The 24,190-nt window shown below is 48.4% G+C and overlaps 2 protein-coding genes and 1 non-coding gene across 3 annotated transcripts; 1 reads left to right on the forward strand and 2 right to left on the reverse strand.

Annotated features, from left to right (window-relative positions):
- Nucleotides 1–595: 595 nt before the first annotated feature.
- LOC8036188 (eukaryotic translation initiation factor 3 subunit K) lies at nucleotides 596–8,186 on the reverse strand. Its single transcript, XM_029975324.4, has 8 exons — nucleotides 7,943–8,186; nucleotides 6,984–7,082; nucleotides 6,776–6,896; nucleotides 5,367–5,441; nucleotides 2,576–2,639; nucleotides 1,869–1,943; nucleotides 1,225–1,350; nucleotides 596–629 (listed from the first exon to the last, which is right to left on the reverse strand). Exons 1-8 carry the CDS (start codon nucleotides 8,035–8,037, stop codon nucleotides 598–600), a joined length of 687 nt encoding a protein of 228 aa, XP_029831184.1. The 5' UTR covers nucleotides 8,038–8,186; the 3' UTR covers nucleotides 596–597.
- Nucleotides 8,187–8,396: 210 nt separating this feature from the next.
- LOC8036177 (lactoylglutathione lyase) lies at nucleotides 8,397–22,719 on the forward strand. The gene is made up of 5 exons (XM_029975325.3): nucleotides 8,397–8,751; nucleotides 19,961–20,101; nucleotides 20,553–20,620; nucleotides 21,522–21,611; nucleotides 22,519–22,719. Exons 1-5 carry the CDS (start codon nucleotides 8,606–8,608, stop codon nucleotides 22,605–22,607), a joined length of 534 nt encoding a protein of 177 aa, XP_029831185.1. The 5' UTR covers nucleotides 8,397–8,605; the 3' UTR covers nucleotides 22,608–22,719.
- Trnas-cga lies at nucleotides 18,231–18,314 on the reverse strand. Its single transcript has one exon. It is a non-coding gene; the product is annotated as a tRNA-Ser (tRNA).
- Nucleotides 22,720–24,190: the final 1,471 nt, after the last annotated feature.

A 24,190-nucleotide genomic window follows, 5' to 3' on the forward strand; every position in this document is an offset into this window, starting at 1 on the left:
CAGCCCATGAAGTGGCAGTTAAATGTCAAATGCTAAAAACATTTGAGTCTTAAAAGTAAACTGACACTGCTGCAGCACTTACAGCTACACAGTTACAATAGTGCCACTTATGATGTCGATTTCCGAGTTGCTTTAAACTGCCACAAAGAGGCATTCCCTTTTGAAAGTCTACTATAACACTTGTTAAGAAGCAGATTTCAATACCGAGGAGAGACAAATTTGCCATTTTTGAGAGTTCATTAGCCTGGTTATTGTAGTTTGTGTTACGAGATTCCCAAGCTATGCCTTGTGGCCGGAATGTCCCGGAGAAACGAAATAGAGGAAATTTGAACCGACAGATTGTACTTTGCACTTTCGTTTAAAGCTAAGTTGTACTTGCACTTTCATTTAAAGCTACTGCACGAAGCAGCAGTTTCTACTTCTTGAACTACTGCGAAATTCTATGCGTATTGTCGACGACAAACTGAAAATGAATAAAAAGAGAAATGGACTGTCACATCTTTTTCTCAGCCACTTTCTTGAGTGTTTCCGCTGGGCAAAACGCCATGTCATCGAAGAAGTGAAGTGTCTTCAACCGCCGTGCTTTATTTTCTTCTTTTACCTACAGCTGGCCATGATTGCTTCCACACCTGCAAAATACAAATAATAATAATTAAAAAACAAACCTACTTCGAACATGTGTGCTGTAGGTACAGTTCTCCATTTGCGGGAATCATTTTTCTTCTGATTCAGGGTTGTTTTTTCAGGGTTTAGTTTCCCCCCAGATTCTGCATCCTTCAATAAAACTTTTTAGAGTCCAACAAAAGCAAAAACAACAAACAATTGGTGTTTATCGGTACACATGTTTAAGGGCGGGAACTACCCAGGAAGGCAAACTTATCAACCGTAAGTACATTTGTAGCTAACAAATCGACCAATGACGAGAAGAAACAAAAACCTAAACTCGGTTACAGAAGGCAGACGACCGCCGTCACGGTCCACTGAGCGTACAAGGTTCCCTTTCCGATGCCTAACCTCCAGCATGCACTTGTTGCCTTCTCTTGTGCTTTGGCCATGCGTGCATGTTCGAAGCTTGCACCGAAGGCGGGACCGCCGAAGGACGTTCGTGCCGCTTTTATCTTATCACCGATTACAGCCCTTCGATTCTACCCGGCATTTACCAAGAAATCTCACCACGAGACACAGGCGGGGCAAAAGTTCGGAACTGCGGCAAAGGGGACTCACTCTCAAAGTCAATCTTCTCGGTGATGTTCTTGGTCTTCACGATCTCCTCCTGGTTGGCGATGAAGACTGACCCATTGCCGAGGTCCTTCCAATTGTACTGGGCGATCCACTTCTGCAGGTCCGGACCTGTGTCCGTAGTAGTTCCAAGTTTAGCGGACAAGCGAAGTAAAAGGGTCTCGGCAGGCAATGCCACTTTGCGCGAAGGTTAAAAAGAGTGATACCCACGCCTTGAGATGTTCTGACAATTTTTATAAAAGGAAGAGGCTTCTTGCAGAAGTAATGAAAAGCAAAGGTCTTTAAAAGAAAAACTGCTAAGGCTGTCGGAAAACAAATGATGCGTCGGTCAAATCCACAAAATGAGTGCAGCCTATGCGTGAAGAAATATGGCACACAGTGTTAGATGTCTGGGGCCAGTGGGTTCTGCCACTTTCAGCACACTTCAATGTTTCAACTTTACAGACCTGGCCCTCCGTTGAAATGAAGGGTTTTGAGGGAACACGATCCAGACTAATTACATCCATGCGAGACAGCGAACAGCCACCTTAACCCAAGTCAAGCAATTGGACAAGTGAATCAATCAACTGCCAATCAAGGCATCATGTACGAAGCAAGTCTGCAAGGAGAAAGGAACAAATGGCACTCACTGTAGATGTCAAGGAAGTTGCAGAGCAGGACCTTGTCAATGTTCTGGTAGGTCATGCTCACCACATAGCAGACGACTGAAACCAGAAAATGCACCAGTATACAATGTAAACACAGCCAAGCTAACAAACTTCCATTCTCCAACAGCAAATGTTGTCACCATAAAACAGTAAACAAAACAAAACATTTGTATGTGGATCTTCTACAGAGGTAGGAGAGACCTGATTCAGTCTACGGCTGACAGCATAAACTTATGTTTGCAAACATAAAACTGAAGAAGTTGCACTTCAAAGGCATGATAAAATCAATTTTCAAGCAATAAAGTGCTCACTCGGGTCCACCCTAAGGTAAGTTTGATCACCAAGAACACACGGGATAATTGAAACCCGCCGCACTTCAGCACTGTACCTCGGTAGCCCATCTCTGAAGGTGTGTCCAAGTGGAACTACAGGGCATTTCCATTGGCAGTACAAATGTTTGAAGATATGGCACTTCGATGCTGTCATTTTGGCAATGGGGCACGAGCACCGCCCAATCTTCAAAGCCATGCCAAGGACTGCTGGTGGTAGTGACGCACAAATTGGCGTGTGCATAGAATGTTTTCCCACCCATGGTGGCCAGACTAGCTTTTGAAGTGTGGTCACTTGCAAACGTGCGTCCGTCGCAGGAAGCATTACTTCCTAGTGTGGAAGAACAGCGTTTCACTTACATTTCCGGATGGAATCCTTGAAGCCCTTGATGGTCTGCAGAAACGCCTGCTTCGTGATGGCTTGCTGCAAACGGATGGCATATTAGGGACAGGACCGAGGACATCTCAGATTCTCATATGGCGCTAACGTGGCATGCGTTGATTTCACGTCATTGGCCATTGTGGTAGCGTACAATTAGCGACGCCGAATTTGTTTTTATCGGCCAGGGCAACTAGGAATGACCACCAGCACATATAATAATTGGGAGTTGGGTGGATCCTCAGACAGCGTGTCGTTGGTCAGCCAATTCAAAGTTGCGATGAGTCACACGCTGTAGATGAGCAATTCAGCCAGTGCAGTACAACCGCTAGCCTGGGATCTTTAATGTGCACCACACAGTAGTGGTACATGACTGCACGCCGGTACGATGCTCATCCGGATCAAAACGGGCAGGGGTGGGGATTGAGCCCAGGGTTCTGTAGTGCGAGCTTTTCCCCCACATGCTGGTGTGCGCTAGCCCACTGTATGGATTGGACCATTGGAGGGTTGCAAATCCAGATGAAATGCACCATCAAGGCATACTGAACTGGCATACAAGTTGGGACCATAGAGACAAAACTGTACTATGTTTCACCATACGTCCGGCCGCAGCAAACACTACAAGTCATCCTAACCAATCCCGCTCTATGATCGTAGCACATGATAATGTCTCCGTGTGTCGCTGCACCCCCTCTCCAGAGTCACGGATGCCCATGCGGCCTTTGACTGGCTCCGATGACTCATGGCATCTACTGTGCTTGGACGTAGGGTGAAACAGACTATAGAGCCTTCAAGAAGTGCAATATATTCCTCCAGATGTGTTTCCTCACTCTGGAATGCAGTGCATGTTCTTCCTTAGCCTTGTGATTCGTTAAAGCCGAACACGTGACCCCCAAGAACATGGCAACGGAAAAATGTCCTTGATTATTTATTGTTGATAAGCAACGAGCTTTTCAGTAACAGCAGTTCCGTCAAATGAGGTGTCCTGCAGAAACTTCTCCCCCCTCTCTTTCAGTCGTCCCTATTCACCCCTTTTTCGTTTGGCAACAAGCTCAGTGGCGCCATCTATTGTGTTGGCCTGGGACACTTCCGGTTCACGTATAATGTATTTCAACATTTTTTACTCGTCATTCTTTTATCTTAGGAGGAAATTAAGGCCGACAGTGCTATAAGTGGCCGTTTCCAGGAGATATCGTGTAAATTTGATTTTGCGAATATTGCAAAACCCGCTGTCTGATTTAAAACTGGAAGTGGTTGGGGGCTATTTGCACACTGGTCCCACCCCGTTTCAACTCGCATGAGATAGAGCAAATACAGTCACTCACGTCACCTAGGAATTCCACTTGTCTAAAAAGTTTGAAACAATAATTTTAGGGGAAGTCCCCAAGGTAGAGAGGAGTTACACAGGAATAAATTGACTTCCACCTGAAATGGAGTGCTACTTGCATCCTCTAGAAGACTGGTGGCTGCCGGAAAAATCCGCCTAGTCCGGAATTCAATCGCGGGAACGTTTCCAAGCAAGTGAAGAGCGCTACCAACTGAGCTAACCGGAAGCTACCGTTCAGTAGAGCAAATTAATTTTAACAGTTGTTACCAGTCTACAGGATGAGAGCTGCACTCCATAAGGAGGAAGCCATTTTATTCTTATCTGAAAAGTGAGGTTAACATGCCGTTAAAATTAAGCGTGGTTCAAGTAAATGGGACCTGGATATTTTAGCATACGAAGGAAACCTCAGTTGTATGGCACCTACATTGTCATCAGCCTTTGCCACAATCACATTCTACAGGCAACTTTTGGATGCACACAGATTCCCATACTCTGCCTCGCTGAACCAAGCCATTTCCTACTCTGCTTAAAGCATCGCACCAGAGTGCGATCATCTATTACTAGGGGGTTTTAGAATGGCATATGCAAAGGCTTTGCACACGCAAAGAAGAGCGCTGCCACCACTGCGCATGCGCCAAACGCTGACCGCGTTTTGCGCTTTGCGTGCATAAGCAAGGAGTCTCGGTGCTCCTCCATGGTGGATTCGTGATGCCCAAGAAGTTGGCTCAAGCCAAGACGAGCACAGTTAGAAAACGGTGGTTCCCAGGACAGCAGCTACAGTTGCCTTAAAGGTCGCCGTGGGCACGACGTCAATGGCATCTTTGCGACTGCAATTTTCAATACATTATGACACTGCACTCCTACGAAAGGTGCACGTCACAAACGGTTTGGAGGACTGAGCAAGGTGAGCAACGATTGCCGGCTGCTTGAGACGCAGCGACACAGCCGGGGATGAAATAAAAATTGTCGCTGCACCTTGGTGGCACTGGAGGCCCAAGACGCTCGAGCTTTTGCATCGCAGTGGAGAAATGCTGTTTTAGAACTCTCTCGCTAGGTGTGCGCTAACACAAGCGCTGAATTTAGCGCCAGCGCATGCTAAAATTGTGTATTTTATGCTAAAACTCCTTACTATTTAACGCACATTAAAGACTCCGGGCCAGCAGTGGTATCCCACAGGCTAAATTTCTCATCTAAAGCTGAGACACCACACGTCCATTGGGGTCGACAAAGTTCCCACTGCCTAAACCTGTACACACAACACAATTACTTCACTATGTCTAGCAATCTATAAAAACATATTACAGAAATTCACAGCTGTGTAAAAATGTCCAGTCGCACTCTACGTGCGAGCTCGAACCAACGCCTCTCGTCAAATGAAGAGCAACACATTGAGGCAAGACGACGCAGCTAACCGAAATAACCAAAGGGAAGTGAATGCAACTCACCCAGAATTGCTGAAACTCACACATCTCCAAGAGGTAGTGCAACTTCAGGGCCAGCGTGATGTTAGGATCTGAAAGCTAAACATTTGGGACGCAGCCATTTAGCATGCGTGGCTAGTCAACCCTCCTTCACATCCGTCCGATTTATAATTAGATGAACATATTTATGTGTTCATTTATATTGAAATGAACAAGTAAACTAAATGAGTGTACTGATAATGAGGTATGAGCGATGCTTCTTGGTCCGCTTTCGGTTTTGACCTCAAGTGGATTCGGGGTGAGACAAAGCACTTTTTAGGGAAGCCGTAATTGTGGAAGGTATGTGTGCTTTTCATTAAAATGCAGTATCCTTAGGAACCCTTTTCCTGTGATTAGGACGTAATATAAGAGCCACCTAGCTTGAGAGAATAATGCAACAGCGAGACCTTGAATTATGAACTTTCCATATCAAAATAAACTCCCAAAGAAAGCAAATATTTTAACTGAAGACTTCTTCGTTCACAAAGTATGAGCAATTTTCGGAAGGAAAAACAACAAATATTTCTATCTTGAAAATCCAAACCTCATACTAATAAAAACAAGGTTAGCGTACAAATAAAAGTGCCCCTTGTCCTTCCCCAAAAAAACTTTTAAACTGAAACGTGAGCCCATCAACAAAAGAATGCCATTACAGGCATTCACCTCTTTACACTGCTGGAACGAACCTTTCAGCCTAAAGTCGTTCAGCCTTTCCACTCTCGTGAAGAAGGAAGACTAGCGGAGCTGTACTCAATAGACTGTGTGCTTCTTCTTCGTCGTCATCTGTTTTTCGCGCTGTTTCCTATGATGAATTCCCACCAGCGCGCCCAACTATCCATTTTTCTATTATAGCTGGAAAGGTTGCCACCATCTACGAGCGACGGCAGAAACCATACTGGTTGTGTGCTTGCCGCCGTCACTTATAGATGGCAATAGCTGTCCAGGTAGGTTTGTGTCGACATACACGGACACAATCCTGGAGAACCTAGCCCTTAACAGCTCCGCTGTAAAAACAAGGTGCATTCCTGTGGCACCCTAGCAAGCTGTTGCAGCAATGCTCAAGGTGAGGTGTTAATGCCTGTTATAGGTAGAAGAATAACTGCTGACTAAAGTCAGGAGTTACGGCAGTTCTCTTCACCAAAGTGTGCCCAAAAGAACAGTTCAGAAAAGAACTGGTGCCCTCTTCAATACCTCACCCTCGATTTATGAATGCTCTAATCTACGAACACTTGCCCAAGCAACTAGTTTTTCAGGTATCACTGTGCTTTGTGTACCATACTTCTACATGTTTTGTTTTACATGTTAGTGTGAGAAACACACAAGGGTCTCAGACCTTTACATGTGTGACTCAGTCCCAGTTCAGGATGAAATGAATGCTGAAAAGTGGTGCATACCCTGTCCTGGTCGATGAGACACTTGCACAGCACAAAGTCTGTGTGCGGCAGGTTCGTGAGAGCCTTCAGCAGAATTGTGGCGACAACGTCGTGCTTGAAGTTGGACGGGTTGAACTGATACCTGAGACCGCAAATGCAAGAGCCATGTCGAGTCTTCTATTCCTCTCGAGCAACACCTTACTAGTTAAAGGTTTTGTGGGACGCTTACAGTTTGAGCACGGCTAGGTTGGCCTCCAGGTCGTACATGTTTTCCGTCGCTTGGATCTGGACGTAGTTCTCGAGCTTGATCAGGTTCTCGGGGTTGTACCTGAGAGAGATGAAATATTCGTTGAGCCGATGCCTTGTGGTTAGACAGCAATGGCTTGTAGTTGCAGGGTGGCTATACTCTGTTTGACGTTGCGATAGACCGCAGAAGACGCTGCGAGGCATCCAAGCTTATCCCAAGCCATGTGAGTGTCACGCGCCCTTCGCGAGGGCCATGAAGTCATGTGACGTGTTCACATCGTCTCATTGGCTGGGGTGGCACGTAGCGTCAGCAGCCGTCCACCGCAGGTGGAAACGGAGTGCAGTTTAGAAACAGGTACTAAGGGACAAAAACTGCGCTTGGGACACTGAATTCCGCTTGTCTGCTGGCAAGTGTGGAAGAGGTGTCCTCATTTCGGAGCTTCAAAGAAAATCCACTAGGGGACGATTTGCTTCTCGGCACCGATACAGAAACCGGATGCTTTGTGAAGTCTGTACGATCGTGAGGTCACCGCTTGTAGTTTTCGACGTCTACCGTTGTTACAAGAAAGGTGCAAGCCAAATGGGTGAATTCGGGCAGGGGGGCAACTTGGTCAGCCATTTCGCCATCTAGCTGTATTTGCACCGTTTGGAGTGACTTCCATTGCGCTCGTTTCGCACCACTGAAGTCGTAATTCCACGCTAGCAGCGAGAAATAGGAACTCCAACTGGTGGACCTATGAGCATTCGCAGTACCGATTAGCTACAAGGCGCACCGACACTGCTGGGACTTGATTCGTTTGCAATCTGTGTGCAGATCAGCCGACAGAACCTTTTTCGCCTTAGCTTCGTTCGAGAGCGGTAATAATATCCGTTGCTTTAACTTAAAAAGAGAAATTGCAGGAATCGGTCCCGTCAGTCCTAGCGCGAAGCTTTGCTACATACCTGTCAATGCCTTTGAGCATCTGGGCGACTTGCATTCGCATGGATTCCGGATTCGTCATACCCATTGGGCTGTAGTCGGGCACGAAGGATGCCATCTTTACGTTTCTGGGCTGTTCTTGTTCTTCTTTCGTGAGGATTAAAATGAAAAGATCGGTTGTATGCCGGCAACACGCGACAAATGCCGAGCAGAAGGAACGGAGCTCAACCGGAAGTTGCAAGCTGCCTTGCTTTTAGACCGGAAACATGAACGTCGTGGTCCCGCACATAGTAATCCTGCAGAAAGTGCAACATAATATTTCAATGAAATCTACAATAAAATCTCTGCTTACATTATACTTAAAATACCATGTAAAACTAAAATAATAATTAAGACAAGTTTATACACTTAATCCAACGTGATTACCTGCTCCTGTGACGTAATTTGTTGCCTGCTTCTGCCACTTCTGCTGCTTCTGCTTCGGGCACCTCGTGACTTCGTTGACTTCGTCACTTCGTCGACTTCGTTGACTTCGTGTTCAACAGCGAATCCAACTTGTTGATTTTGTCCAGTTTCAACCACAGTGGGACAGTGGTTTCAACTTTCTCGAGTGGCCGGAGTGGAGCTGCGAGTTGACAGTTTGCTTTGACAACAGTAAAACCCCTGTTGGAAGTCCTCTTTTAGTTATGGCAGGTTTAACCGACGAAGCCGCGGCGAAATGTTGTTCCGAACCCGACGCCGCTACCAAGGACTTCATCTTCCAGCAGACCATGTTCAGGATCAAGGATCCAAAAGTGTCCCTCGACTTCTACACACGAATCCTTGGAATGAGGTAATAGACTTTGCATCCTTCCCCCTCTTGCTATCCGTCTCGTACGAGATTACTAATCCGTAGTAATATCTAGAAGCGTAGCTTATTTAGCGGCACTAGTAATACCTTTTTTTTTTTTTTAATTATATAAAAATTTTATAATAAAATTTATAATAAAATTATAAAACGAGGGTGCCGTTATTCGTGACACCGGCAGAATTTATTTTGCGAACTGCATGTCGTGGTTATCAGATAACGTGCAAGAAAGTAAGAATATTTCAAGCATTGTGTTGTCACTGGCTTCTGAACTTAAACTCGATGCACAGAGTCAGACAAATGATGCTGAGGCCGTAGTCTGGAACTGGGAGCGATTTTTGGAACTTCGTAAGGGGATGGGCGTGGTTTAGTAACTGTCACGTGTCTTGTGACGTAATTCATAATGCTAAAGCTTATTTTTTATTCAAAGGTATAAGTACATAACATTCCCCTTTTTAACAACTGCTGTGAAAATATAAGCGAAGATTGTAGTACTGTGACAACATTACTAGAACCACTCAGTTGGAAAACTGCCACAGAGACTGCTCTGAAAAAGTGGCCCCAATCTGTCCACCAGAACCGAGCTAATGGCGAACACAACGCCGCCATTTCTCCTGCAGTGGCCACTCGAGGAACTGCACATTACTTCTATTTTGGCTTTAATCGGCCATTTTGGCACAGAAACAGATACAGCGGAAGAGGTTACAGGGTTTAAAGAAAAGTTTATTGACACTGTAAACTGCAAGACGTAAATCACACCGGTATACAATAGGAACATGTACGCTACAAAGATCCAGGGACGGAGGTAACGAAAAAACATAACTTAGCGAACCAAATATGGCCGCTGTTTACATCTCATCAGCAGACACGAGGAGGGTTCTCTCCTTTACCTAAGAAATGTCAGTGTAAGCCAGGCGTAGCGTTCGGCTGGCTAACGTCATATCCCCCCCCCCCCCCCTTTCACCCCACCCCACGCCTCTCACACCTGTGCGAGAGGCGCAAAAAGCAAGTGGATGTGACCACCGACCAGCCGGACGTAGCGGCAAGACCACCGCCTGAGGAACTCTTCCTCGCCCAACCAAAAGAGCTCGGAGTCTAGGTGACGGAGCAGTGTACCATGCAGTCGGGAGAGGACTGGCCACATTGCACGAGATCGTCGTTGCTGGCCAACCGCCGCACAACGATTCTGCCAGAGGACCAGTTGGCCGACTGCCAACAGGAGCAGGGCGAAGCCCCCGCGGGTGCACCTACCGCCTGACACAAAGTTCCAGATGCCGATACCCCGGAAGCCATGGTGCACCAAATGCCAAAATGAGCGCGCAACGGGACAATCAGAGAAAACATGGGTGTTTGTTTCTACCTGTCCACAGTTGGGGCACTTAGGGTCGGGAACAATGCCCCAGCGGTGGAGTCGTTGTCTTGTTGGAAGGACACCCCAGCCCCGACGCCACTCAAAATCCTGCACAGGTCCGGGAAGGCGGCGAGAAACCAACCAGGTCCACGGAAAGGCGTTCGCCCGATCCCTCTGCTCACGAGTGATCCGGGTCACGCAGAGCTCTTCGACGACGCGGGCCGGTGGCACTTCGCGCACTTCGAGGTCTGGTAACGCCCGCCTCAACTCTTCTTGGCAAGCCACCACCGCTTGGTAAAACGGTGGCGTTGCTTCTGCGCTCGGGTAAAGGTTGCCCAAAGCGCGAGGAACAAGCACTCGGCGCGAGGGCCCTTGAAAATAAAGAGCCAGGGACCGTGCCGGGTGATCCGTGTCATCTAACACCCCTAGAACAGTGCGGAGGGAGAGCAGGCGGCACACCGTGCTGACGCAGGGCATGCCCCTTCCGCCCAGTGACGTGGGAAGGCGGAGCACCGACCTTGTCACTAGCTCAGTGCCCCTGCTCCAGTAAAACCGGAAGAGACATGAGGTGATGCGGCTAGCGAATCGAGAAGGAGGAAGTGCAATGTGGGCAACATAGAAAAGTTGCCCACAAAAAACAGCTCTTACTAGGTAAGCCCTGTCGCGGAGGGAGAGCGTAAAGGTCCCTGCAACAGCCACCTGACGTTCAACGGCGGATGCTACAACCTCCCACGTGCGGGGTGCCACTCCACGAGAGTCAAAAAACACGTAGAGAACTCGGAGCTCGTTCACAATCTGGATATCCGCAGGTAGAGCGGGAGGGGAGCCTCCAAACTCCAAAGCCTGGCTCTTGGTAGTGTTTAAACAAGCCCCAGAAAGTGCGCCATACTCCAAGAACAGCTGTCCAGCAGCCTCAAAACTGTCAGAGTTGTGGACAAACAAACTGACGTCGTCTGCGTAGGCGCTAACCACGACTGAGTCCCGGCCGGGCAGCGGAAAGCCACAAATCCGGGAGCAGGATGCAAGACGTCGGAGAAGCGGATCAAGACTAAGAACGTAGAGTAAGGGAGACAACGGGCAGCCCTGTCGTACTCCCCTACTTACTGGAAAAGGCGGAAGAAGACACCCGTTGACTTGCAAATGGCCAGTCAGTCCGCTGTATAGGGACTGAAGTAACGAAATGAAAGTCTCGGGGAAGCGAAAGGCTCTCAGGACCTCGAACAGATAACTATGCTCAACCCTATCAAACGCTTTCGCTTGATCGAGGGAGACACAGGCCCCCGACAGATGGGTAAAATTCGCGTACGAAAAGAGGTCTCGTGTGAGTGACAGGGACGAAAAAATGTTTCTCCCAGGCACCGAACACGTTTGAACTGGGCTCACCACATGGGGCATGACCGTACGGAGGCGCGAGACGAGTAGAGACGCTACTATCTTATATTCTGCGTTTAACAAAGTGATAGGTCGCCAAGCCGCAGGATCCGACGAAGAGCCACCCTCCTTTGGGAGGAGGATGACGCGACCTCTTCTGAAGGATGGTGGAACTTCGCCTGTCTCCAGAAAGCCGTTCACAAGCTGGACTAGGGGATTCGCGAGGACATCCCAAAAAGTGACGTAAAATTCGGCTGGTAAGCCGTCGGGGCCTGGGGCAGACCCGACTTTCATAGCCCGGAGGACGTCAAAGAGTTCCTCGCGTGTTGTAGGACGGAACAGAGAGGAGCCGAGATCATCAGGGCAGGCTGGGAGATCTCCGCAAAAAAGGCGAACCCGCTCGGCGAAATTCGAGATGTTTACGGCGGGGTTCGAGCAAAATAGGGACGAAAAGAAATTTCGGAACACCGTGCCAATTTCACGGGGGTCCTCTGAAAGGCTACCGTCCGCGAGATGTACACTGGGAACGTACGAGTACCCGTCCCCACCGGCGCGTGTGGCACGGAGGCACCGGAGCACCTCCGGGTCTTCCACTGGCTGGTCACGCAGCCGCTGCGCCACAGCACTTCGAGAGGACATGCTCAACAGACGTTGATGGCGATCGCGAAGAACCGTGAGGTACTCAAACATCAAGGAGGTGCGCACAACACCACGCTGCACAATGCGAATGCGACGGACAACCTCATTGAGGGCCTCCGTCGTGCGGCGCCGAAGCGACTTCCCAGCTGCCGTCGCGAAAAACCGGCAGTCAGACTTCAGCGCGTCCCACTGGGCGGGGGACAAGGCAACGGCCGTCAGTGACGCCCGAATCGATTGTCGTAAGCTAGAGATGGACGGTTCGTCCCGCAGTAGCGAGATATCTAGGCGCCATGTGTCGCCGCGTGGGTACAAAAAACCCGTCACATCAAAAACCGCTGAAACCGGGCGATGATCTGAAACATAGCCTGCAGCAGATGGAAAGGAAAGCACCTCGCAGCTGAGGAGACGCGATGCAAGATGTTTCTGGACACAGACGCGGTCCAGCCGGCTCGACGACGTGCCCCGCGACCACGTGGGGTCGTACGCAGCGCCGTGTAGTTCGACCCAGGCATCGCGCAGGTCGTGCAGCCCGAGAAGCCCTAGCTCCTGAGCGTCAGAGGTATTCCGCCCGCGACCAGGCCCGCGAACGTCTCGAGAGGAGTCTATTACACAGTTGAAGTCCCCGCAGAGGAAGAAAAAACCGTCCTCGGGCACATACTGCAGAAGGCTTCTAAAAAAATCCCTCGCCGGCGTGTGGCCGCCACGAACTGGAGCGTAAACGCTTATAGCCCGAAACTTGGCATGACCGATAAAAAAACTGTACACAAGGATGCGACCGTCCGGGTCGCACAGTGAAAAAGCACCTCGCAAAAACGAAGTGCGGAATATTAAAACGCCAACACCATGCGCGCAAGAAGGTGCGAGAGAAAAATAACAAGGAATCGAAAAACGGGCCTTAAATTCTGCCACATCCCGGGCAGAAAAAAAATTAGTTTCTTGCAAAAAGAGCAGATCGCAGTGATTAGACTGGGCAAAGTGTATCACCTCGCGCTGCTTGTTCGGATTCCGAAAACCCTGCACATTTAACGTCAGAATGTGTAGGTCCATGAAAAAAAAGGAAAAGAAAAACATGGCGGACAGTCGATTAGAATTCCAGCGATTCCGCGTTGTCAAAATTGTCCGCGCCGAGCCGCTTCTTTTTAGCCGACGAGGCGGGAGACGCGTCCGAGCCGCCGCTAGCAGGCGAGAAAACGCGTTTGGCATCGGAGCGGTCGTCCGGCATGTCGGCGTCGGGAGACGCCGACTCTGCGGACGACTCACGTGACGTCGTTGTCGTCGAAACCTCTGGCGTGGGTGGCGGATGTCCCTGGCCTGGGGTCACGTCGCCTTCCTCAGCGATGAAAAGGCGGTCGGAATCGTCGCTCAGATCTTCGGAATCAATGCTGTGAGATTCGAGGATGGCGGCCGCATTCGACGAAGCGTCTGAGGTTTGGCAGTCGGGTTTAGCGGCCACGTTCGATGGAACGCGCGAGGCTTGGCTGCTGGCCGCGTTCGATGAAACGCGCGACGCTTGGCTGTCGGGGTTGGCGTCCGCGTTCCACGGAATGTCCGAAGTTTGGCCGTCGGTAGGGGCGGCCGCGTTCGATGGAGCGCCCGAAGCTTGGCTGTCGGAAACTCCGGCGTTCGACAAAGCGTCGGAATCCGAGACAACAGGTGGAGGTGGTGGGGTCCGCGGGCGGATGGACGGGTCCGAGTCGTCACCGGAAAGCTGGGGGGCTGGGTCGGAGACGGTGTTGACAACTCGCTGCGAAGTGCGTGGACGGTCCTCCCTGGGTTGCTTGGCGGCGGCGGCATACGACTTTCGCTGGACGCAGTCCGTGGTCGCGTGGCCGTGGCCGCACCGCTGGCAAGGAGCCGTGCAACCTGCCGTCGCATGCCCAAAAACGCCACATCTGTCGCAACGTGGGGTCTTGCAGGCGGGTCCGATGTGGCCTTCCAGCCCGCACCGGCTGCAGACGCGTCGCAGACCACGGTAGTCCACCATCACCCGGTGTCCCTGGATGTGGACGAAGTTGAGGACCGGCTTCGACATCTCCATCTTGACCACCCGGGTGCCGGTCCTGACGTCCGGGCGGTCTCGAAACGTGACGTGGTTGATCGCCTTCACCTTGCCGTACTGTGCGAGGACTTGCACCAGTGCCTCCTCCGACACGTACGGGGGAAGGCGGTACACCGAGACAAACACAACGTGGGCTCCCACTGGCTCCAGGGGGACTTCCACGTTACCCAGCGACAAGAAACCTTGCGCTACAAGTCGTTGTGCGGCGGCCATGGTGCTGACCGCTGCCATGAACCTTGCTCCACCGTGGTGTTGCAGGTACGACAGACCATCCCCGCCGGCGACGGCTTGAATGCTGTCCATGATGGCATCTACCGGAGTGTCCGCCGGAACATTAAAAGAGAAACACTGTGCCTTCGTAGGCGTCGACATGGCGGAGGCTTCGAACCCCGGGGACCACAAATAAATTGAGGTCCCTGGGCGCGTGCAAAACTAGAGACGCTTCACACGAACGAGCGACCGCAACCCGACGACAAGCCAACCCCCATCTCCCCAGCGGACGCGCCGCGAATGAGTACTGAAGTTAAAATGCATCAGGTCGGGACGTGCTACCTGAAAGGACCGCTGAGGCATGGTTGTATAAAAACAATATTAATTGTTCCGCAAAACCTTGCAAACTAAAGATTATAAAAACATCACGCGCCCCTCATTTTGCACTAAACTCCAAAAAAATTTCATAAAAAAAGGAGTCTTTTCCGTTTGTTTTTACGCAAAAACATGCTTTCTAAAAGCTCAAGGTGACCACAGTACAGACAAATGATAAAGAGTGGCGCTGTTGTCGTATTTAGCTCGGTCTCGGTGGACGCCAGCGGCCCACGTTTCGACAGCGAGTTTCCCAACTGAGTGTTCTAGTAACGTTGTACTGTGACTTATAACCACTTTTTTTGAACCCAACACGCGATGGCGCCACATGTGCTTGCTTAGTTTTATAAGTCATGCAGAGATGGCGTTACGAGTTTTCCCTCTCACTCTTCTCACCACCGCGGATCTCCTGCTCAAAACTTGGGTGTCTCTGACTAAGCTTGGCGACAACTTTTCTTGGTAATGCAGTGGATGGTACAGGCACGCATTCCAAGTGATGTACAAGTAGAGGTGCTTCAGAAGCATCTGAAGGAGCTGGAAAGATGCGAAGGTATGTGGCAAGGATATGTCACTTCCGAAGAGAAACTGGAAGAACTGGAACTTAATATGGCAAATGTCCTCCTGAAGCTTTGCACAACAAGCTCGAGGACCAGCAGTGGAATGTGCGAGTACAATCAAGTTCATAACCTTTTATGCATTTGTCGCTTTGCATCTGCAAGGTACAGAGCACGACACTGTTAGCACGAACAAGCGATCGCTGGTTTTTGCTGTTTCCCTCTTATAATGAAGCGGCCCTCATCAAAGCCGCTAGTGTTGTGGGGAGTGCTCATTTGGGGCACCAGCCTAGGCAAAAAGAACTGTTGCCCTCTGTGAACAATTGAAAGTAATATTCGAAAAAGTGCCGATGTGTGCTTGCGCTGGCAGTGTTGCACAGTGGGTAAAGTATGAATGTTGGGCAGCTTTCACAGTGAGCACAGGTGCGCTCTGTTCGCGGGCGATGACATTGCACTCTCCAACCTGCTAAATCCCTCCGACTCTTTGAAAACAAGCTGAGTGTTGTTCGGCCTCTGAGTTTCAGAGTTCAAAGCATGGCAACATCACTCCAGCTTCCCGTTAGCGAAGGTGCTTTGCTGAAGAGCAATGAAAAAATTGCACCTTGGGACCTTCTGCCAATCTCTTGTGACTGGTCACTGTCGAAGTACAGAAAAAAAGCTATTTCTTCACTCATTCTTCAGCAGGAGTTTGCCGAACTGGAACAGAAATACAAGGACTACTCACACTTTTACACTGATGGATCAAAAACATCAACCTCCGTGGGGTGTGCGGTTTATTCCATTGCCTTCAAAAAAGTTAGATAACTCCATACTCTTGCAAATATTTTTACTGCTGAATTGTATGCCATTTCAATGGCTGTTGAGTACTTATTGGAGAACAATATCATGAAAGCAATTCTGTTTGTCGACTCCATGAGCGTTCTTCTAGCCATTTCGTCCTTAACAGACAGCAAGAACCTTCTCGTGCAATATCTTCGGGTACGGTTAAACCGAGCACTTTAACTAGGACACTTGTTCAAATTCTGTTGGGTTCTTATACTTCGTTCCACCTTCAGTCCGAGCGCAGTGGACGCCACGAGCTATCCCAGCCGATCCAGCGCCGGGAGAAAATCGCGTGACCTACCGGTTCGGCAGAGCGACACAGGGAGCTCAAGGTCACATAGCACTCTCTCCACGCTGGATTGGCTGGGATGGCTCCTAGCGTCGCTCGCTGCGCTCGGACTGAAGGTGAAACGGAGTATAGTCACGTGGGTATTTCCGGCAATGAGAAAGCAGACTTGCTTGCTGGCTCTGTGAAAGAGTGTCCAAAACTGCCTCTTGGCTTGCCACACCAAGACCTCAAACCAATCATCCAGAAATCAATTATGAAGTCATGGCAGTTGGATTGGGATATGGAAAAAGAGAACAAGCTTCATTTTATCAAGCCCCAACTGGGGGTGGGGGAGAGTTCCTTCCATAAAGACCGTCAGGTTGAAGCTCTCCTGTGCCGCTTACAAATCGGTCATACACGTTTGACTCATTTGCACCTGCTCTGTGTTGAGGACGTTAAACTTTGCAACAACTGTGGGAAAGCTATGACTGTTTTGCACATCCTGTGGCATTGCATATCTTTATACCAAGAGCGACGATCATGTTTTCCAGAACTTTTTCGAGGTCACTCTCTCTTTCACCCATTATTTCTGCTTGGCGATCAACCACTGGTACCATTCAATCGAGTTTTAAATTTCCTCCATAAAACTGGCCTTTTACACCAGCTGTAGCTTCCAGTTCTTATAGATTATACCTTTGAGCCTCTTTGAAAAACCTTTGTTTGGCGCAATATGGCCAAAGTTGCTCTTGCGCCAAAAAACCCCAATCATCATCATGACATTGCGCTCGCGACAAGCCACACTTTGACGAAGATTGACTGGCTCAGAGCCTGGAGGGCTGGTCGGTCAAGCGCGACCATGACACTGTAGCCCATAGAACGCCATAATCGGAACTCTCGCTCTGGATAACTCTGCAGATGAAGGCGTTCGTTTTGTCGCGCGAGGTTTCAACGACGGTAACTCTACCAGGTCGCTCTTCTAACTCTTTTAAATTAAAAAAATCAAAATTGTAACTCTTACTGCATCACGTGACAAAAATTAGCAGATGTAATGATGCAAAAACGAACGCACTCTGCTTGATGTCATGGTCACGTGGCAGTTACTAAACCACGTTCCATTCCCTTACGACGTCCCAAAAATCGCTCCCTCTGGAACTATGTACCTGACACCACTGTTGCTGACAAATTATTTGCTAAAAAGCACAGAGCCAAAAGACTAAATTAAAAAAAGAAGCACTATTTTCATTGCTATAATAATAAGAATAATGATAATGGGCATAATGCGATGTCATACTCTAGAATTTGCAACCACCGGTCTGCATTGTCACCAGGGGGGCTATGTTCGACAAATGTTGTTTTTTTTTTCTCCTAAAAAGAAACAAAAGTGATGGAACTGAACATATCCTGTCTGATTGGTTAGAGGCTCAAATTACGAAAGTTCCTTCTTTCGTCATTTGAGCCTCTAGCCCAGGGGTGGCCAAACTGCGGCTTGCAGCTTGGCCACCCCTGGGCTAGAGGCTCGCGAGTTTAAGTATGGCTCGCGGCTCCCTTCCTCTCCTGCGCGCCCCCCCCCCCCCCCCTCAAAAAAAGAAAAAAAAAGAAAAGTGAAACGCATTTTAAATTAAAAAACAGGTTGCGGTTCGGTAGTCTTGTGCAACCGCTACCTTACGTACAGTTGGGCTGCTTTTGACTCGGATAGGTTGAAAGTAGTTAGATTTTCGTTTCTTAGGGGCGAAGCTCCTTAAGGTCTAGCCTCCCGGCGTCCGTGCTCACATCGATTGCCATCCCATCTGTCTTCTTAAAAAAAAGAAAAAAAATGTTTGCACAGTCGACAGGATTCGAACCTGTTCGGGGAGACCCCAATAGATTTCGAGTCCATCGTCTTAACCACTCGGCCACGATTGCGGGACGAGTAGGGGGCTCTGAGATGTGGTAGTAACTCAAGAGCTGGGGATGTCATGGATGAAACGTTGCATGTTGCCGCTCAACGTCTATACAGGAGAGGGCGCTGCGGTCAAATGCGTATATAATCGCGTTAAACTTTGCATGCACTGGTTCAACATTTATAGACGAGAGGGCGCTGCGGTCAAATGCTCAAATGCGTATATAACCACGTTCCATACCACACATTCTCTTTCTGACATGGATGAAAACGAACGAAAAGCTCGGCATGCTGCGGCTCAGTGTATCAGCACCACCAGAGCTTCGCCCCAATCAACATTATTCACCACGTGGAAATGCGGTCATTTTTTGCTCTAAACAAAAGTCCCCCTCCCGCGACTCTTGGTTGTTTCGTGATTTTGTATGCGGGCTCTTAATCCAGGTCAGCCTGGCCACCCCTGCTCTAGCCAATCAGACGCGATATCGTCGCTTCCGTTTCTTTTTAGGAGAAACGATACGTTTGTCGAACATAACCCCCCAGTGCTGTGCAACATGTTTCAACACCCCTGCTGCATATGTCAAGGCATTTTCCAGCACATTACATATTACTTTGGCCACGCAATGCCTTCAGTTGCATTGCCTTTGTTTGCACTGCTTTGGTATATCGTGCAGGTAACAATCTCCCAACTCTGAAGTAGAGCTTGTCCTAGCGAAACATGCTTTCATCACGCAGCTGCTTATAAAATGATTCTGCATGTAAAACAGGTGTTACTGCAATAACGGCAGTACCAATACTGCTGGTGCTGCAGCAGGTATGCTTTGTTTGTCCCTAAGCTGACGCTGTGGTGGAAGCTACAAGCTTGTTGGACAACATTGCATCTCTCGCCCCGCGATCATGCTCCTGCCCATATTTGCTTGCAGAGAGCAGGGTCAGGTGATGAAACTGAGGCGGCTGATTGGTCCACTGGGCACGCAACTCCCACTGCACTGTCAGCTTAGGGGTGAACAGAGTACTATACTGCAGCAGCCTCTACTGGGCGCCTACAAAAAGGGAATGCTTTGGTCGTGATGTTGCAGAAGTGGGTAGAAAACGGTGAAACGTCTTCGCGCGATGGCACGCTTTGTTTAGTGCACTTGCTCTCAACACCCGAATTTGGCTTTTAGGTGATAAGCTCCTGTAGAAATAACCTAAAGAATACGTATATACTGTAGGGTGGTCGAAGAGTGAATATTGCAAAACTTCACCGCTCGTAGCTGCACAGTGTTATTGTCATTGTTAACGGCTTTCAACATTTTGTTTTCCTAAATTAGTGCGGGATCATATCGGAATTTTCACCGAAGACCTTGCAGAGCCGGGAAATTTGGAAAATTTTAATATGGCCAACATCCTACTTCACTAGAGCACCTTACAAACACATTTGATGTGCAATCTTAGCCGCGATACTGAGCCCATGCCTACGTTATGCCCAGCTTCGCTGCGCAGTGTTTTTTAGGTCTATAAACATATTTTCAGCTTCGTCATTCATCCTTAGATTGTGGCAGTTGGCTCTCCGAAATGCTTTGTGAGAAACTAGATACACCGGATTTCTGGGAGTGAAAGGTTTGGCGGCAGGTTAGAGGGCGTCCTTGCGACCTCGTGAGACGCTCATTGCATTTGTTTCTTGGCGCAGGTTGCTGCAGAAGCTGGACTTCCCTGAGATGAAGTTCTCTCTGTTTTTCATGGGGTTCGAGAAGGCAGAGGACATACCAGCGGAGCGAGCAAAGCGCACGGAGTGGACCTTTGGCCGTAAAGCCACGTTGGAGCTCACACAGTGAGTCGGCTGCATTACGCCATTACGCGCCGGTCAATTGCCCACCCACAAGTTGGAGATAAGATTGAAAAACTGGGGTGATGGGTGCTTTTTCGGTATGAGTGAAAAAAAATGCGGAAGGGTCACAGGGTGGGGCGAGCTTCGACGTTGAGCACTGGCGCTTGTGCGTTGAGCTTGATTGCATTGCACCGGCGTGCTCGAAAAAGCGGCCGACGAGAAAGAGCTTCTTGGTTAGCTAGCTGTGCTCAGACGTCTGGGATGGGGCCTTGGTATCTCTTTTGCTTTTTGCAAGTTGTGGGCGGGCGCTTCTTGTGTCGTGGACATATGCTCAGATTTACTTGCGTTTTGCGCATTAGATATTTTGGTTTTCAAGTGGAGAGGTCTCTGTTATAAGTGGGGCTGTAAGTAAAGAATCTTAATGTGTGCTGTCTTTTAACAATTTTATTTTTAGCAACTGGGGCACTGAAAATGATCCAGAGTTTAAGTACCACAACGGGAACTCGGAGCCGCGAGGCTTTGGTGAGTGAAAGCATGCTCTTAGTGCATGGTTATGGGATTCAAAGAGTCACTTTGTGGCTTCTTGTTTTGAAAACTTTCCTATGGCATACCCCATTTCTTAGAAGTATGGTTTTAAGTGTATATATTCAAGAAATAAAAATTTCTGCTGTTATTTTTTATGGTTCTTTGTCTGATGACAGCAACAGACTAGCAACTTTTAAGGGGGCGCTAAACTGGATTTTGATTTTGTCTTTTTTATGGCGACAAATCAATCTACACGTCCTAGACCTCTAGGAAACTCGATAATGAATTGCCTTTTTTTCTATTGACACAAACTAAACATTGTGATGTGCCCCTTTTCTGAGATATATCTGAGAAAAAGAGGCATGCGATACTGTTTTCTCGTGTTTTGGCAGGGAAAAAGGTCATGCACCACTTCAATATTGAGTTTTCTAGGATACTTAGGGTGTATAGATTAAAATTGCACCATTAAAATAAAAATAAAAAAACCCTCCTTAGTGCTATTTTAAGGCATGCATTCAATCAGTGCGGTCTCCAACAACATGAAAGCCCCCTTTTAATGTGGCAGTGCTAAGTGCGCTGTGGCCGGATGTGATTCATTTTTAGAGAGGAAATATCACAAGCATTCTTTTATTTCCTCACCCTAAGCAATGTGGGCTTGGCAAAAGTGCATCTAGCACAGCCACCTGAAACTGCCTAGCCAGATGGGCCTTTCATATTGTTGTAGACAGTACACCCATATCCATGCTACAATATGTCACAAGTTTCGCTGGGAAATTTTTCATGGCTTCCCTTCCCCCGAGTCATATTGGAAGCAATTGTATGTTCAAGAACGCTTGTTGAAAGCTTTCTTGGTAAGGGTGCCTTGTTTCTGCCTGAATTAGTTGAATGCGTATTTCAGGACACATTGGTGTGATGGTGCCAAATGTTGAAGAGGCCTGCAAAAGATTCGAAGACCTGGGAGTCAAGTTTGTCAAGAGACTTCAGGACGGTATGTGCGTCTCTGGTCTGCCCTTGACTTCTGGGAAATAGATGGATGGATGGATGTTAATCATAGCCGTGTTTAGAAAGAGTTTGGTCAATGGGAGTGCTGGCAGAGCCAGGCCTTGGAAAGAGGGCTTGACATGCTCTCTTGACCAACCAGAAGCCGAAAAGAACCCTTATTGGTGGTAGCGAGAAACATTTCTGATCAAAGATATATGTTTGTATATCGTTTTAATAAGCACGTAAAAGTGAAGCTTAGTACGTAACTCTTTGTGGTTGAAAATAAGGTGCACGTGGTGTTTCGATCATGATCATGCAGAAAGATGTAAGAAACGAATGCGCCGCTCAACTCTGTTTTGCTCGGGCAGAGTGTGACCGCTCGGATGGCAGATTCTCGGCGATTGGTGTAAGGGTTATGTCGATCGCTCCGCTAGTCGCACTCTTCCACCATCATTTTGGATGAGCGTGATTGAAACATCATGTTTACCATATTTTCAGTCACCGAGGGTTACTCCGATGCACTTATCAGGTTTGTTTCTCGCGACCACCGCTAGGGTAATATTTCCGGCTTCTGGGCCACATTCGAATTTCTGAAGACGCCCTGGAACACGCCCAGCCCGCTTTCGGCCAATAGCGCCTCCTCATTTGTCTGCTATACTTCCCAACGAATGGCCAAACTCTCTACATGTACGGCTCTGATGTTAATGGCTATACCCTTTGTAACGAGCGGTGGCTTGTGCCACCTACCCTAAGTCTAAAAAGAAAAAAAAAAACATAATTCCTCCTGCCCTTCTTAAACCAATTTTCTCCCCCTAACACCAGGCAGTGTGGGCTATCACCAGGATGACCTTTGGGGGAATGTTTGGAATGCTGCATCCCAATGCTGGCCCCTTTCCTCGCTTACATCTTTGCAGGCAAAATGAAGAACATTGCCTTCATCCAGGATCCAGACGGCTACTGGATTGAGATCCTCAACAACAAGAATGTTACTGGGTCGTGCTAGGACCAAGCCATTGGCTAGGACATATCGACGGACCTTGTAGAATAGCCTTTAAGAAAAACTGAAACAATGACATGTTTTGTACTTTATAAAGAATATGTATTTAATAAGTCAATATCATGTGTCTTCATCTGCATGTGTGGCTGTCTGAAACAGCTTTCCCTGAGCTTGGGTTTCTTTGATCATACCATAGTACAGTGCAAAGCAAAGGGATCACTGGCTGCTTCATGCCATGATATACCATAATCAGATGCCTTTGGTTAGCACACGGACACCGTAGGAAGGGGTTGCAACTTTTAGAGCGCGGCTCTTGGGTGTTAGTTTCTGGGTTGAGCGGCGATGGTGGAATCGTGCGTTGCATGATGGGATGTGGGGAAATTTCCTTGCTAAATATAGCAAGAAAATTTTTCTGCTAAATTTAGCGGGGAAATGTTTCCACCAAATTTAGCATGAAAATTACCCGCTAAATTTAGAGGAAAAATTTTTCCGTTGACTTTAGTGGGTTAAGTTTCCCCACTAAATTTAGCGGGGGAATGGATGTCACGTGACCTCGACACCAATTCAGTTTCTCCGCTAAATTTAGAGGGAAAAAAGACGCCATGACCTCATGTCATGTCACCCATGAACAGATTCAGCAGCAAGAGGAAAGTAGGAGGGGAAGAGGAGGAGGAGGAGGAGGAGCATACCCTCCCCTACTCAAGAACTACGCTCTAGTTTCATATTGCAGAGATTTGTAAATGTCTTCTTTTTCATTTCCAAAATTTTACTTTGATAAGTTTGTTCAGTGAAATTTTTATACCCTTGATGCACATTCTTCGGCCACCTCTGTGCGAAATCTTGGCTTGATGCATTCGGAAACTGATTTATGCCGTCCCTTCAAACAGCCACCGATCCCTTTGACTTGCACTGTAATTGGCCACTAAAGTCGCCGTCGGGTTGATAGTGGCAGGGAGGCCTTTCAGCTGTCCTGGCTCCAGCGAGAGCTAGCTTCGGTGTTTTATGCGATTCGAGTGTGGAGCCTGTTCACGGAAGAAGGCAATGAGCGCATGCTGGAGGTTAGGCAACCGAGAGGGATGCCCTGCCGTGCTTATTGCCGATATGTTTCGGAGGTGCCATCTTGTGGCTCCGATCTGACGTGACCAAGATCTGCCTCGGTGTGATGTTATGTGTTATAATCCTGGCTACTCGCCAGCAGTTCCAAATGACAAGTTCGGCGGCTTATAAAGAGCGCAATGGAAATAGTCGCAGCATGCTCAGCCGCAACAACTTTGAACTTCGCTTTCTGACATTGCCTTTACTTACGTTGATGAAAATAAAATATATCCTACCAAGTATGTCATAATGTGCTTTTGGCCAATCGTGGAAGGCCAATCGCAGCGCTATATGTGGTCGCTCACACGGCTCACGTTGACCGAGAAAAAAAAATGGCGTAGTCACATCGGCCACATATCTGCTCCTGTCGCTCACACGGTCTGTTAGAAGTTGCCTTCTAATAGTTAAGTGGCTCTGCAAGGACTTTTTACTGGTTTTTAATTTGCACCGAACCTGAGCGCACTGAACGTAGCTTGATGAAACTTTTCTCGAAT

This window comes from Ixodes scapularis, unplaced genomic scaffold (genome assembly GCF_016920785.2).
Source record: "Ixodes scapularis isolate PalLabHiFi unplaced genomic scaffold, ASM1692078v2 PGA_scaffold10__122_contigs__length_95168666, whole genome shotgun sequence".
Lineage (NCBI taxonomy): Eukaryota > Metazoa > Arthropoda > Arachnida > Ixodida > Ixodidae > Ixodes > Ixodes scapularis.